The sequence below is a fragment of the Coregonus lavaretus genome (assembly GCF_964263955.1).
Source record: "Coregonus lavaretus genome assembly, chromosome: 4".
Classification (NCBI taxonomy): Eukaryota; Metazoa; Chordata; class Actinopteri; order Salmoniformes; family Salmonidae; genus Coregonus; species Coregonus lavaretus.
The window spans coordinates 43,649,229-43,664,693 of record NC_139991.1 but is presented as its reverse complement, the minus strand read 5'-3'; the positions used below and the strand labels follow the sequence as shown (position 1 = coordinate 43,664,693).

General features: G+C 41.7%; 1 protein-coding gene across 1 annotated transcript; it reads left to right on the top strand.

Moving 5' to 3' along the window:
- Window positions 1–302: 302 nt before the first annotated feature.
- On the top strand, window positions 303–14,843 carry LOC311127126 (polypeptide N-acetylgalactosaminyltransferase 9-like; the record flags this gene model as incomplete). Its single annotated transcript, XM_084158891.1, has 10 exons — window positions 303–543; window positions 4,575–4,764; window positions 4,874–5,040; window positions 5,249–5,423; window positions 8,132–8,329; window positions 10,961–11,078; window positions 12,806–12,991; window positions 13,095–13,328; window positions 14,418–14,585; window positions 14,697–14,843. 10 exons carry the CDS (start codon window positions 303–305, stop codon window positions 14,841–14,843), a joined length of 1,824 nt encoding a protein of 607 aa, XP_084015017.1.
- Between the last annotated feature and the right edge of the window lie 622 nt (window positions 14,844–15,465).

Below are 15,465 nucleotides of genomic sequence, written 5' to 3'. Positions count from 1 at the left end.
AGTTGGTTGGGGGGCAGAAATTCGCCCTAAAATCTCTTCTCTCTTGAACCAATTTGGAGAGGATAACCTGTGCAATGGAATGGAATTGTGATTCTACATTGGCATATTGTTTTTATAGACAGTCTTCTTGCCTACTATAATCCCTGCGGCGATAGTGGCGCTGCTGACAGGATATCTCATTTTCTGCGCGGGAGCACTGAGGTGGCTATAAGGATAAACACATAAACAAAGATTGGTCACCAAACTTGGATTGTGCATGTTTTTCTATCACTGGTAGATGCTGTCGGTTTCCCTTCTGTTTCATGGCTGGGGCACGGCGGATAAAAACTTTGTTGACTTTAAACATCTGCATGTTCGTGGGCATTATACTGTTCTCGGTTTACTGCAGAATTCAGGATCGCTCAGAGGAACTCATGAAGAACGGCAGGACCACTGAGCAAAGATCCAACCGTAGAAATGGGAAAGTCACTAACTTTGTGGAGAAGCAAACTATTCTTCAGAGGCTTGAGCATCTTGAGGATGTAGTCTACCATCAATTGAACGGTAAATTGTTGATCCATGTGATCATGAACATCAAGTCAGCTTGGTGCAACTTTATTTCACCCCACATCAGGGCTTTATGAATTACTTTTATAGTGCCCCTACTGAGTTAATCATGCATTTTACAGTGTCTCTTGGATTTGCCACATCTCAGCTGTTGTACAACCCATGGGTATTGTCATTATCTGATATTGGAATAACTGATCAACCTGGCCCACATCCACCTCATCCATTATAGTCCCACTCACAGCATCACTTTCAGCCCAAATGTCTAATCTGCTTTTAAATAATTCTGAAATAACCCAGACAAAGTGCTCTGTTTTTCTCTAAAAGACTGGCATTATAAAAGTCTAATCCAGGGTTCCCCAACTGGCGGCCTTCAGGCTGAACTTGGCCCTCTGTGATTTTATTTAGCCCCACAAGTATTCTGAGCAGATTCTTTGTATTTGTTTTATTTAATTTTTGGGACAATAAGACTGTAAAAACACCAGCAAATCAGCTCCAAGTGATTTGAATTTTGGAAATATGTTTCAAAATATTCCCACGCATAATACAGAGATCTTATACAAATGTAAGCAAGGTTTGAAATGATTATGTTTTAGTGAAATATTATATCTGTTTGGGCTTCTTGCGGTCAATTTGCAGTCTGCAAATGATTTGTAATTATGTTCTGGCCCCCTGACCATCCACTCAAGAAAGAAATCGGTCTGCGGCTGAATCTAGTTGATGATCCCTGGTCTAATCCATATGGAGAGTTATACTTTATGTTTTATATAAAATAACATTCTAGATAATTAACAGTATTACTGTATACACAAGGTGTGATTGGCCATACATGTTTTTTTTTAACTAGATCAAATAAAATTGTATTTGTCACATGCACCGAATACAACAGGTGTAGTAGACTTTACCGTGAAATGCTTCCTTACGAGCCCTTAACCATCAATGCAGAATTTAAAAAAAGTAAGTAAGAAAAATTAGCTAAATAAACCAAAGGAAAAAATAGTAACACAATAAAAAAACAATAACGGGGCTATATACAAGGGGTACCGGTACCGAGTCAATGTGCAGGGGTACGGGTTAGTCAAGGTAATTGAGGTAATATGTACATGTAGGTAGGGGTAAAGTGACTATGCATAGATAATAAACAGAGAGTAGCAGCAGAGTATGTGAAGAGTGTGAAGTAATGTGAATGTATGTGTGTGTAGCATCAATATGCATATGTGTTTGTGTTTTGTGTGTGTGTTAGTCCGTGTGTATGTTTGTGTGCTGGAGTGTCAGTGTAGTATGTGTGTGTGTGTGGTTAGAGTCCAGTGAGTGTATATCGGCAAGTGCAACAAACAAAAAAGAATACATACGAATAAAATAAGGGGCTCGTTGGCTGGCCCTCACTACATATTCGTCGCCAAACCCACTGGCTCCAGGTCATCTATAAATCTCTGCTAGGCAAATCCCCGCCTTATCTTAGCTCATTGGTCACCATAGCAACACCCACCCGTAGTATGCGCTCCAGCAGGTATATCTCACTGGTCATCCCCAAAGCCAACACCTACTTTGGCCGCCATTCCTTCCAGTTCTCTGCTGCTAATGACTGGAACGAACTGCACAAATCTCTGAAGCTGGAGACTCTTATCTCCCTCACTAACTATTGCCTTACCTCCATAACTTACTACATTTGCACACACTGTATATAGATTTTCTATTGTGTTATTGACTGTATGTTTTGTTTATCCCATGTGTAACTCTGTGTTGTTGTTGTTTTTATTGCACTGATTTTAGGTTTAGATTTTAGTCATTTAGCAGACGCTCTTATCCAGAGCGACTTACAGGAGCAATTAGGGTTAAGTGCCTTGCTCAAGGGCACATCGACAGATTTTTCATCTAGTCGGCTCGGGACTGCTTTGCTTTGCTTTATCTTGGCCAGGTCGCAGTTGTAAATGAGAACTTGTTCTCAACTGGCCTACCTGGTTAAATAAAGGTAAAATAAAATAAAAATGCAAATAGTCAGGGTAGCCATTTGATTAACTGTTCAGCAGTCTTATGGCTTGGGGGTAGAAGCTGTTAAGAAGCCTTTTGGACCTAGACTTGGCGCTCCGGTACCGCTTGCCGTGCAGTAGCAGAGAGAACAGTCTATGACTAGGGTGGCTGGAGTCTTTGACAGTTTTTAGGGCCTTCCTCTGACATCGCCTTGTATAGAAGTCCTGGATGGCAGGAAGCTTGGCCCCAGTGATGTACTGGGCCATACGCACTACCCTCTGCAGTGCCTTGCGGTCAGAGGCCGAGCAGTTGCCATACCAGGCGGTGATGCAACCAGTCAGGATGCTCTCGATGGTGCAGCCGTATAACTTTTTGAGGATCTGAGGACCCATGCCAAATCTTTTCAGTCTCCTGAGGGGGAATAGGCTTTGTCGTGCCCTCTTCACAACTGTCTTGGTGTGTTTGGACCATGATAGTTTGTTGGTGATGTCGACACCAAGGAACTTGAAGCTCTCAACCCGCTCCACTACAGCCCCGTCCTTTTCCTGTTGTCCACGATCAGCTCCTTTGTCTTACTCACGTTGAGGGAGAGGTTGTTGTCCCGGCACTACACTGCCAGGTCTCTGACCTCTTCCCTATATGCTGTCTCATCGTCGTCGGTGATCAGGCCTAACACCGTCGTGTCATCGGCACACTTCATGATGCTGTTGGAGTCGTGCGTTGCCACGCAGTCGTGGGTGAACAGGGAGTACAGGAGGGGACTGAGCACGCACCCCTGAGGGGCCCCGTGTTGAGGGTCAGTGTGGTGGATGTGTTGTTGCCTACCCTCAGGAAGTCCAGGATCCAGTTGCAGATGGATGTGTTCAGTCCCAGGGTCCTTAGCTTAGTGATGAGCTTGGAGGGCACTATGGTGTTGAACGCTGTGCTGTAGTCAATTAACAGCATTTTCACGTAGGGGTGGCCAACTCTCTAACTGGAGAGACACTAATAAGGTGCTGAATCAGATTGGTTTTAGAGGACTGTCTGGAACAAAAGCCTGCACATCCAGTAGCTCTCCATGAGAAGGGTAATGTCCATTGCCCCTCTTTTTAGCACCTAAAATAGTTAACAACATTCTCTTTGAGGAGCTCAATTGAAATCCACCACAAAGCAGTTTAGGAGGATGGATGCTGTCAGCCTTAATTGATGGGTCTCAACCTTGCTGCAAACAAGTGTAGAGGACAAACTAGTTATCCTGAAATATCACCTCTTCTTTGCTGCACAAAACAAGGTCTAAAATCAATTAATAACAAAGTCACCCAATAAGAAATCTCTATACCCCATGGTCCTGGGTTTATATATCAGGTTTCAGTGATGAAATTCAAGCCAGTTGGGGACATTTCTGCAGCAGGTTTGACTGTTATATCACATTTACTGATTCATCTTCATTATCCAATGTGGTGTTTGTCTGATCCGTTTGCTTTATAAAATCCCCCTCAAGGGACAAGCTAATTTAATCAATTTATTCAAACAATAATTGCTTGAACTCATTCCCAATGTTTTGACTATGCCACTTATAATTCAGTGTTTAAATGCATAATTAATTCAGAAGTTGGATTAGCAAGATGCCAGGTCCTGCTGTAATTGACAGTATAAGCCATTCTACTCACATTACAAGTCAATCATCCTGTCCCCTTTTTGTGTATTTCTTCCTACCAGTAAAGTCTAGGTAAATAATAACAACAACCTTCAGTTTCCTTTAAACCTGGCTATCCTGTTTGTCAGTCAGACTGGGAGTTTATAAAGATGACTTATTATAATTTCATCCAACATCATCTTATCTTTCACAAACAAGGTGCTGCAGTCAGTAGACATGTCAATTATTTCGCTTGTCTATACTTCAATTGCCAACTCTCTTATTAATCTAGATGCTCACCTTTTGTTTACTTTCTAGAGGGAATAGAGACAGCTCAAATGATTGACGGATTGAGATGAAAAGTGTAACTGCTTGCTTGCTTTTGTGATCCTGAGGCACCTCCGACAAAATGAGTCTGACATTTTCCTCTGACTTTCCACAGGTCTGGGAAAGCCGGTTGGGGTACTGGAGGGACCAGTGGGCCAGGAACAGGGGCAGGCCAGGACCCCTGCAACTCTGAGAAACCCTGTCCGCGACCCAGATGGGGGAAAGTATGAAGAGTACGGCTACAACGCACAGCTGAGCAATCAAATCCCACTGGATAGATCCATTCCTGACTACAGGCCGAAAAAGTAGGTCCTAAACCCTGCCCTCACAGCTTGAAAACCAGAAGGTAACATAATAAAGCATTATGAGTTTAGGGTACTGATGTGACAGCTTTTCACTAAATTGTGTTGACAGGTGCAAGCTGATGACTTACCCAGATGACCTCCCTCAGATGACAGTGGTGTTCATCTTTGTAAATGAGGCCTTGTCAGTGATCCTACGGTCAGTCCACAGCCTGGTCAATCACACACCTGCACACATCCTCAAGGAGATCATCCTGGTGGACGACAACAGTGACAGTGGTAAGACAAGGGCTTTTACAGTGTGTGTGTGTGTGTGCGTGTGTGTGTGTGTGTGTGTGTGTGTGTGTGTGTAAGAGGGAGAGAAAGTGAGCGAGAGAGAGAGAGAGAGAGAGAGAGAGAGAGAGAGAGAGAGAGAGAGAGTGAGAGAGACGTGAAATTATGGTTTTCTAGTTTGAGCTCCAACACTTGATTATTTTTGTTGTTGTAGTGGAGCTAAAGCTGAACCTGGATCAGTATGTGAATAAGCAGTATCCAGGCCTAGTGAAGATTGTGAGGAATAGCAGACGGGAGGGACTTATACGGGCCAGAATCCTTGGCTGGAAAGCTGCCACTGCACCAGTTGTTGGCTTCTTCGACGCACATGTTGAGTTCAACACAGCATGGTGAGGAACAGATTCTTATTTCCCCTTAGATTGACACTTGAAAAGGAGTTTAAAATAGTCTCATGCATTATCATCAATCAGATGCAGATTCCTCCCAACACTGAGGTGCCATACAGTATACAGTGAGGGGGAAAAAAAGGTATTTGATCCCCTGCTGATTTTGTATGTTTGCCCACTGACAAAGAAATGACCAGTCTATAATTTTAATGGTAGGTTTATTTGAACAGTGAGAGACAGAATAACAACAACAAAAATCCAGAAAAACGCATGTCAAAAATGTTATAAATTGATTTGCATTTTAATGAGGGAAATAAGTCTTTGACCCCCTCTCAATCAGAAAGATTTCTGGCTCCCAGGTGTCTTTTATACAGGTAACGAGCTGAGATTAGGAGCACTAGTGCTCCTAATCTCAGTTTGTTACCTGTATAAAAGACACCTGTCCACAGAAGCAATCAATCAATCGGATTCCAACCTCTCCACCATGGCCAAGACCAAAGAGCTCTCTGAGGATGTCAGGGACAAGACTGTAGACCTACACAAGGCTGGAATGGGCTACAAGACCATCACCAAGCAGCTTGGTGAGAAGGTGAAAACAGTTGGTGCGATTATTCGCAAATGGAAGAAACACAAAAGACCTGTCAATCTCCCTCAGCCTGGGGCTCCATGCAAGATCTCACCTCGTGGAGTTGCAATGATCATGAGAACAGTGAGGAATCAGCCCAGAACTACACGGGAGGATCTTGTCAATGATCTCAAGGCAGCTGGGACCATAGTCACCAAGAAAACAATTGGTAACACACTACGCTGTGAAGGACTGAAATCCTGCAGCGCCCGCAAGGTCCCCCTGCTCAATAAAGCACATATACAGGCCCGTCTGAAGTTTGCCAATGAACATCTGAATGATTCAGAGGAGAACTGGATGAAAGTGTTGTGGTCAGATGAGACCTGGAGGAGGAGGAATGCTGCCTATGACACCAAGAACACCATCCCCACCGTCAAACATGGAGGTAGAAACATTATGCTTTGGGGGTGTTTTTCTGCTATGGGGACAGGACAACTTCACCGCATCAAAGGGACGATGGACGGGGCCATGTACTGTCAAATCTTGGGTGAGGACCTCCTTCCCTCAGCCAGGGCATTGAATATGAGTCGTGGATGGGTATTCCAGCATGACAATGACCCAAAACACACGGCCAAGGCAACAAAGGAGTGGCTCAAGAAGAAGCACATTAAGGTCCTGGAGTGGCCTAGCCAGTCTCCAGACCTTAATCCCATAGGAAATCTGTGGAGGGAGCTGAAGGTTCGAGTTGCCAAACGTCAGGCTTGAAACCTTAATGACTTGGAGAAGATCTGCAAAGAGGAGTGGAACAAAATCCCTCCTGAGATGTGTGCAAACCTGGTGGCCAACTACAAGAAACGTCTGACCTCTGTGATTGCCAACAAGGGTTTTGCCACCAAGTACTAAGTCATGTTTTGAAGAGGGGTCAAATACTTATTTCCCTCATTAAAATGCAAATAAATTTATAACATTTTTGACATGCGTTTTTCTGGATTTTTGTTGTTGTTATTCTGTCTCTCACTGTTCAAATAAACCTACCATTAAAATTATAGACTGATCATGTCTTTGTCAGTGGGCAAATGTACAAAATCAGCAGGGGATCAAATACTTTTTTCCCTCACTGTATGTTCTCCAATATTTAGCTACATACTGTACTATTTTAAGCCTGGAATTCATTACACTGAGATCTGCTGAGAGTGTTTGTGCATCTGACAGAAGAGCACTTTTATTTGCATATCAGAGGTAATCCTTTCTTTCAGTAATGGAAAGACAAGGAGGTACAGTAGTCACCATAATCCATCTTCACCACACCACTTTAGAAAGAGCAATTCATTCAGGCAAGGTGACACTCTCTCTCAGAGGTTAACCCTATTTGTTCTAAAATGATATTGCAGCTGTGAAATGTAGACTCCTTAACTGCACTCATATTGCAAAAGTTATGTCCACAATGGAAATTATATCTGATTGCATTAGTCAAGTTTTACACGGAAAAACCGTGGGTGGCTTTTGACCATTTCTCTGGATTCCTCATGTCTAACTCATTGTTAAAAAAAGTTTGGTCCAAATCAGATGTTAGGTACTATATTTATTGAATATTATATGAATCCTATAAATTAAAATGGCCAATTTGGATGCAATCAATTAGTTTAATTTCTCAGAGATCAAATTATATTTCAATAAAATAATGTTACAGAAAAGCTAATCTTATCTGTTTCTAAATACATAAACGATTTCAGAACATTCTGAGATCGTGGGTGTCGAAATCCTCTTTCTTGTGCTTTTTGAGGTGGAACAGTGTTTCACTACAGTTGTAATACAGAGAACTGTTAGCTACATAAATTACTATTTATTTGGTTTTGATCTCTGGAACAGACGTGAAAAAATATGAGAACTGTACCTTCCTCTGCTAGCAGTGAGGATTCAGGATGTTTTGATGATGATGATTAAATGCTTGAACAGACTGTGGTGACCCCATTTTCCCACTGGGAACAGATGAGATGACAGAAACATGATTTACTTTCATGCTTTTCCTATCATGTCAGCATGTACACCACAGTGTACAGTTACCAGTAAACATCTCAAACTCCTTTAGAATATTTATAGAGATAAAAAATGTGACTAAAATGTGTTTCCTTTCCTCCTTTGACAGGGCAGAACCAATCCTAACCAGAATCAGGGCAGATCGAACACGTATTATTCTCCCGTCGATCGACAACATCAAGTACAACACGTTTGAGGTGCAGCAGTATGCTAACGCAGCCCATGGTTACAACTGGGGCCTTTGGTGTATGTACATCATTCCCCCTCAGGCCTGGCTGGACAGAGGAGATGAGACGGCCCCCATCAGGTATGGGAAAAATACAGTATATCTCTCAGACATTATTGGGGGCAGGTGCTTTGGCAGTTCTCTGATGCAATACTCTGCAATACAGTGCCTATAGAAAGTCTACACCCCCTTGAACTTCTTTCACATTTTCTTGCATTACAACGTTGGATTGAAATATATTTAATTGTAATTTTTGTCATTGATCTACACAAACTACTCCATAATGTCAAAGTGAAAAGAAAATTCCACACATTTTTTAAAATTAATACAAATAAAATAAGTATTCACCCCCTTTGTTTAGGCAAGCCTAAATTAGTTCAGAAGTAAAATAACATAATAAGTTAAATGGACTCGCTCAATGTGAAATAATAGCGGTTGACATGATTTTTGAATGACTACCTTACCCCTTCCTCTGTCCCCCATACATACAACAACTGTAAGGTCCGTCCCTCAGTCAAGTATTGAATTTCAAGCACAGATTCAACTACAAAGACCAACAAGCTTTTCGAAAGCCACATAAAGAAGGGCAGTGATTGGTAGATGGGTAACAATAACAAATCAGACATTGAATATATCTTTAAGCATGGTCAAGTTAATAATTATGCTGTGGATGATGTATTAAAGCATCCAGACACAAAGATGCAGTTGTCCTTCTGAACTGAGCTGTTGTTCACAGGAAGGAATGCTTAGGGATCAGGGCTGGGAATTGCCAGGGACCTCACGATATTATCACGAAACTTAGGTGCCGATATGATATGTTTTGCGATTCTCACGATTCTATATGTATTGTGATTTCATACTGTGATTTTTTTTGCGATTCGATATTTCAAACATACTGCTGATGTAGAGGTACAAGAGAGAGCCATGAGAAAATTAGTTTTGAACAGTTATGGAAATAAAAGTGCTGAAAACAAATTGGCTCCCTGTTTAAAAAGAAGATGGAGAACAAGCTATGAAGGAAAAATACTGGAGTTTTGGTGCAGGTACAGCCAACTAGCGCAAAAATTATATTGCGATATTGTCAAAATGATACGATATGATATAAAGTGTTGGCTGGAGTGGTGTAAAGCTTGCCGCCATTGTACTCTAGAGCAGTGGAAACGCGTTCTCTCGAGTGATGAATCACGTTTCACCATCTGGCAGTCCGACGGACAAAATCTGGGTTTGGCTGATGCCAGGCGAATGCTACCTGCCCGAATGCATAGTGCCAACTGTAAAGTTTGGTGGAGGAGGAATAATGGTCTGGGGCTGTTTTTCGTGGTTCGGGCTAGGCCCCTTAGTTTCAGTGAAGGGAAATCTTAACGCTACAGCATGCAATGACATTCTAGAAGATTATGTGCTTCCAACTTTGTGGCAACAGTTTGGGGAAGGCCCTTTCCTGTTTCAGCATTACAATGCCCCCATGCACAAAGCAAGGTCCATACATAAATGGTTTGTCGAGATTGGTGTGGAAAATCTTGACTGGCCTGCACAGAGCTCTGACCTCTACCCCATAGAACACATTTGGGATGAATTGGAACGCCGACTGAGAGCCAGGACTAATCGCCCAACATCAGTGACCGACCTCACTAAGGCTTTTGTGGCTGAATGGAAGCAAGTCCCTGCAGCAATGTTCCAACATCTAGTGAAAAGCCTTCCCAGAAGAGTGGAGACTGTTATAGCAGCAAAGGGGGGACCAACTCCATATTAATGCCCATGATTTTGGAATGAGATGTTTTGACGAGCAGGTGTCCACATACCACTTGGTCATGTAGTGTATCGTCAGACATAATATCCCGATATGTAACTGTATAGATCTTTTCCCCCATCACTATTAGGAATGTCACCATGAGGCCATTAGTGATTTTAAAACAGCTACAGAGTTCAATGACTGTGATGGGAGAAAACGGAGGATGTATCAACAACATTGTAGTGACTCCACAATAATGACCTAAATGACAGAGTGAAAAGAATAATACAAATATACAGAATTCCAAAACATGTGTGGTGGAAATTCAACACCAGGGACACCTGAAGTCAATATCAAATTAATCACTCTTTATTATCACGGCCGGAGAGGTTCACAAACTCAATCCAAGCTTCATGAAAACTCTGAAAAGGGCGTTCCCTTTAAGTCCTTATATACTGCTACACAAACAAGTCATATAAGCATGATTGACATTATTCATTATTCATTATTAACATTGGTTCCTGCATGTGACTGACTGATATCTCACGAGGCTTCTTCTATATTGCACAATACAGGTGTGCAAAGCTCTTATGAGACTTACTGGTTCTAAGAAGACTCACTACCAAAGGTGTTTCTAACATGTATTGACTCAGGGGGTTGAATACTCATCTAATCAAAGTATATTAGTGTTTTATTTTTCATTAATCGTATTTTTTTTTTTACAATTTATCTTCCACTTTGACATTAGAGTATTTTGTGTCGATCGTTGACAAAAAATTACAATTAAATCCATTTGAATCCCACTTTGTAACACAATCAAATGTGAAGAAATCCAATGGGGGTGTAGAATTTCTATAGGCACTGCATGTTTTTTTACAGAAAACGTGGGCTTGAAAAACATGTTCTTAAAATATACAAGATGTTCCAACTCGCTTCTGTACTGGGTAGGCTGCTAGGCACTAATCTGTTATTTCTCCGTTCAGGACCCCTGCCATGATTGGCTGCTCCTTTGTGGTGAACAGAGAATACTTTGGAGAGATTGGCCTTCTAGACCCAGGCATGGAGGTGTATGGAGGAGAGAACATTGAATTGGGCATAAGGGTACGTTTCTAAGTGGTACATGCTTAAACTAAGAACTGATGAATAGAGTATGTTGTGTAAAGTAATCCATTCGTTTAGGCTATACTTCTGATAAGTAAGATTCACACCCTGTGGTCCATTATGTGTTAGCCATTACAATGTGATTATAAAGCAAGGAAATCATTATGTAATTGGGACTGGAGAGTTTAAGAGTTTGTGTGCTGTAAGTGATGCATGAAGTTCAATTAAGCTCTGTCACAGTAAAAAGGATATGGGTGTGATTTAATATGAATGTAACGGCAGCAAATTATTCTATTGATTTTGGCCCTATTATCATTTGAGTGATCCAAATAGATTTCAGGGTCTTAAAAAGGAATAGGCTGCCATTATCTGAAGTATGATTCAAAACAAGTTTTTAAGTTTCAAGTTTTAATGTCTCGTGCACAAGTACAGTGAAATGCCTTTCTTGACAGCTCTAAACCCAACAATGCAGTAATCAATAACAATGAAATACTAAAAATAACATACGGTAGAACAAAAACACAGGATAAATAACAATAATTAATAAGAAGAACACGACAAAGTAAGCATACTATATACAGGGTCAGTTTTACTATCAAACAGAATGGAAAATTCCATCGGATCATTTAACATAGGTCCTACAATAACTCGTGACTTGGCATCAATGGCTTGTTATTGAAACATATGGGGCTGTTCTGACACGTTTCTCTCCCAGCATGTTTTATTTGGCTCTGCTGAGATCATTAAGGAATCATTAGGCTCTAAGCATACAGGGAGACCAGTTGGTATAAATATTGATTGAAGTGATCCTGCACCGCACCACCTGGTATACTGCTGAATAACAAAACATGCCCTTGTAGTGCACCAAAAAATGGTCTGTGTCAGGTGATTTGTGCATTATTTATTTCCCAAAAGCCTGTACCCATTTGAATTCCTTTACGTTCTAATAATATTACTGAGATAGTTTAATTGTTTTTGGGAGACAGGAATATTTTGGTTTGTAGACTGTCAAATATCTGCAGTGACATTGGTGTGGAAGTTGTGTCCCAGTGTGAGAACTGAATGTGTTCCAGAACTCTGCAGTCACCTACAAGCGTCCCACTGGCACACAGGTTTATTTCACACTTCCGACGTGATCGTTATGACTTGAGCAGCGGTGTGCGGGAGACGAGAGGAGACAGCAGGATAGAGACGGATGGAGGGAGAGAGAGAGAGAGGGAGAGAGAGAGGGGTGGGGACAGGAAGAGAAGAAGGGGCCAGGTTTGCACCTATTACGCTCAGAGGGGAATAAAATACAAAACATTTGGTCCAGGTAATGGAGACAGTGGGAAAGGGAGCCAGCACAACAACAGAAACCCAATGAGAGACAGATGATTGTATCAAAAGAGATCTAAGCCAAATTATATTATTGTTAACCCTACAACACTATTGTGAGGTACCTCTCTGTGCTGTGCTCACAAAACTGGAGTATGGAGAGGTACTCTAAAAATGACTCTGGCAACACAACCAGCACAGTATAATCATACACACAAGGAAGTGGCCCTTTGCCTGAAAAATGTCAAAGCAACTGGGCAATTGCAAGTTGTTAACAGCTTTCCATGTGCCTTTGGGAAATTGCCTCGGCAGCATCTCTCTCAACAATATTTATTTTTTAGAATAAAATACTATATTACTATTGTGGTCAGGCTTCTTTCTTTCTTTCTCTTTCTTGAACTGTTATGTCTCAGGTATGGCAGTGCGGGGGGAGTATGGAGGTCTTACCGTGTGCTCGGGTGGCACACATTGAACGCATCAAGAAACCCTACAATGATGACATTGATTACTATGCAAAGCGCAATGCCTTGAGGGCAGCCGAGGTGTGGATGGATGACTACAAATCACACGTCTACATGGCCTGGAATATCCCTATCAATGTGAGTCTAGTGTAGTTCCCTAAGGGGAACAATATTCTACAGCTCAATTGCGTCTTAACTGGTCATTGGTTTTGGTGCTTTGAATTGTTTTCTAACTCAACAGAACCCTGGAGTTGATTTTGGAGATGTTTCTGAGAGAATCGCCTTGAGGAAGAAATTGCAATGTCGCAGTTTCCAGTGGTACTTGCGGAATGTGTATCCAGAGATGCGAGTGTACAATGACACCATCACCTATGGTGAGGTGCGAAACAGCAAGGCCAGTGGCTATTGCTTAGACCAAGGACCTAATGATGACAACAGCGCGATTCTCTACCCGTGTCATGGCATGACATCTCAGGTCAGGAAAAGTTCTTAGAACCTTATATGCTTGAATGCATAGAAATGTAATCCCCTTACACAAGCTCTTATGTTAGTTCAGGAAAACATTTAGAACTATCCCATATGCTCTGGCCCCTGCCCACATCCACAAAATGTAATGCATCCCTACCCTTTTGCGTTCAAGCCCTTCCATTGTTCATCTTACTGTGGTTGTTTGTGCTTTTCTTTAGCTTGCTTTAGCATGGTAATTCAGTGAATTCCAAATGAATTGTCTTGGCACAGGGCAATTTGACAAGGTTACCTCTACTCAGAATAGTGCAGCAGCACCTGTGATGGGCTCCAACATCCTCTCTGGCATCTAGTTTCCTGAGTGTTGTTCACCATTAATAATTCAACCCCAGATTTTGTAATCATCTGTGCCCTTACTTGTGACATTCATTAGATTGAAGCTACATTTTGGCGTGTGAAATGAAATAGAGATCAAGCTCATAATGTCAAATTACAATTAACTCTTCAGATAGGATCACTGGGTCTCATTTATAACAAATGTACTCACCTAAGGGATCTGTATGGTCCATTATGCTCATAAACAATTTAGCTTTCATTAGCATGGAACATACATACATGCACATATCCCTGTGGTATCTATCAAGGCTACATTGTCAGTATTTCAGCCAATTACACAGCAAAAGTTTGTTGGACATTTCAACAGTAACTAAGGACGGGCCTTGCATGGGATTTGACTAATGTTCAATAGAGCTGTATTGAAGGCTTACTTGGTCATAGCTCATCTTTCATTTCAAGATGGCCTTTCCACTGGGTAGTTGTAGTTCAGCTGTTGAAAGAGCAGGCACTGGTTTGACAGCTCTTGTTCAGCTCAAGAGGCACTATGACCTTTTGTACTCACGGTATCAAGAAAGATCTTTCTCATGAGACAGCTCAATGATTACACAAGAACATGTACCATTCCTATGTGTATAGATGTATTCAACAAGTTTTGTATTGTCCAACGACTATGTGGGTGTATGTATAGAAAGTATTTGTGTGTAACATTTCATATATTTTGTCAGAACTTGATGTTTACTTGGCATTGACGTTTTTTTTTTAGCTGGCCCGTTACACCTCAGAGGGGATTTTGCAGCTTGGTCCCCTGGGTTCCACTACATTCCTGCCCAACACCAAATGTCTGGTGGACGAGGGACGAGGGCGGAGGCCAAGTCTAAAAATATGTGATGGAGCATCACACTCATCACAAAGGCTTTGGGACTTCAGTCAGGTAAAACCTCAAAATGTAATGACTTGTGGGGGAAAAAAGGACTCCTGCCACAGCTGTATTGCTTGTTAATACTGCAATTATAACCACAGCTTGTTCCTCTTCCTTCTGTAGAATGGCCCAATAATCAGCAGAGACACTGGTCGTTGTTTGGAGGTGGAGATGTTTAAAGAGGCCAGCTTCGGCCTGCGGCTGGTGGTCCAGAGGTGCTCTGGTCAGAGGTGGACTATCAGGAACTGGCTCAAACCTCCACGACACTGAGGGCAGTCTCAACAAGGAGGTGCACCATATACAGGCCAGCTGATGTCTACAAAAAAGACATGGAACCCTTACCCTGTAGCACTTGGACTATCCTCTTCACAAAGATTGTGTTCCTTTGGATTGAGGCTATAGACTCTGTTGTCTGCTCCTGGAAAGGTCAAGGAATTTCAAAAGCATCTTAACAACAAGTCATCACAAAGTATGGAGGATACATATCCCTACGAAGAACCAGAGGATGTACCATATCCGCTACAGAGGTTGTCTATGACAATGATAGTTGCAGTCTGCGATACTAAAGGAGGTAATACAAGCGAACAGGCACATGTTGACAAACCAGTTCATTTTGAGTGTGTTTTGTTTCTGATTACAGATTTCATTCATATCACGCCATAATCCCTGAACACAATTATTTGCCTTCAATCATATGTCTGTCTTCTGGAGGCCTAAATTATCTCACATTTATGGACAATAGAGGAAAAAGTGAAAAACGCAAATTGTACACAACAATCTGGATAGAATGATAATAGGACATTAAACATTATGACATATTTGTGTTCCTTCTTGACGAGTGATTTTGTATTAGAGCTGAATGTTTGACTATTGTTAATCATGAAAAGTATTG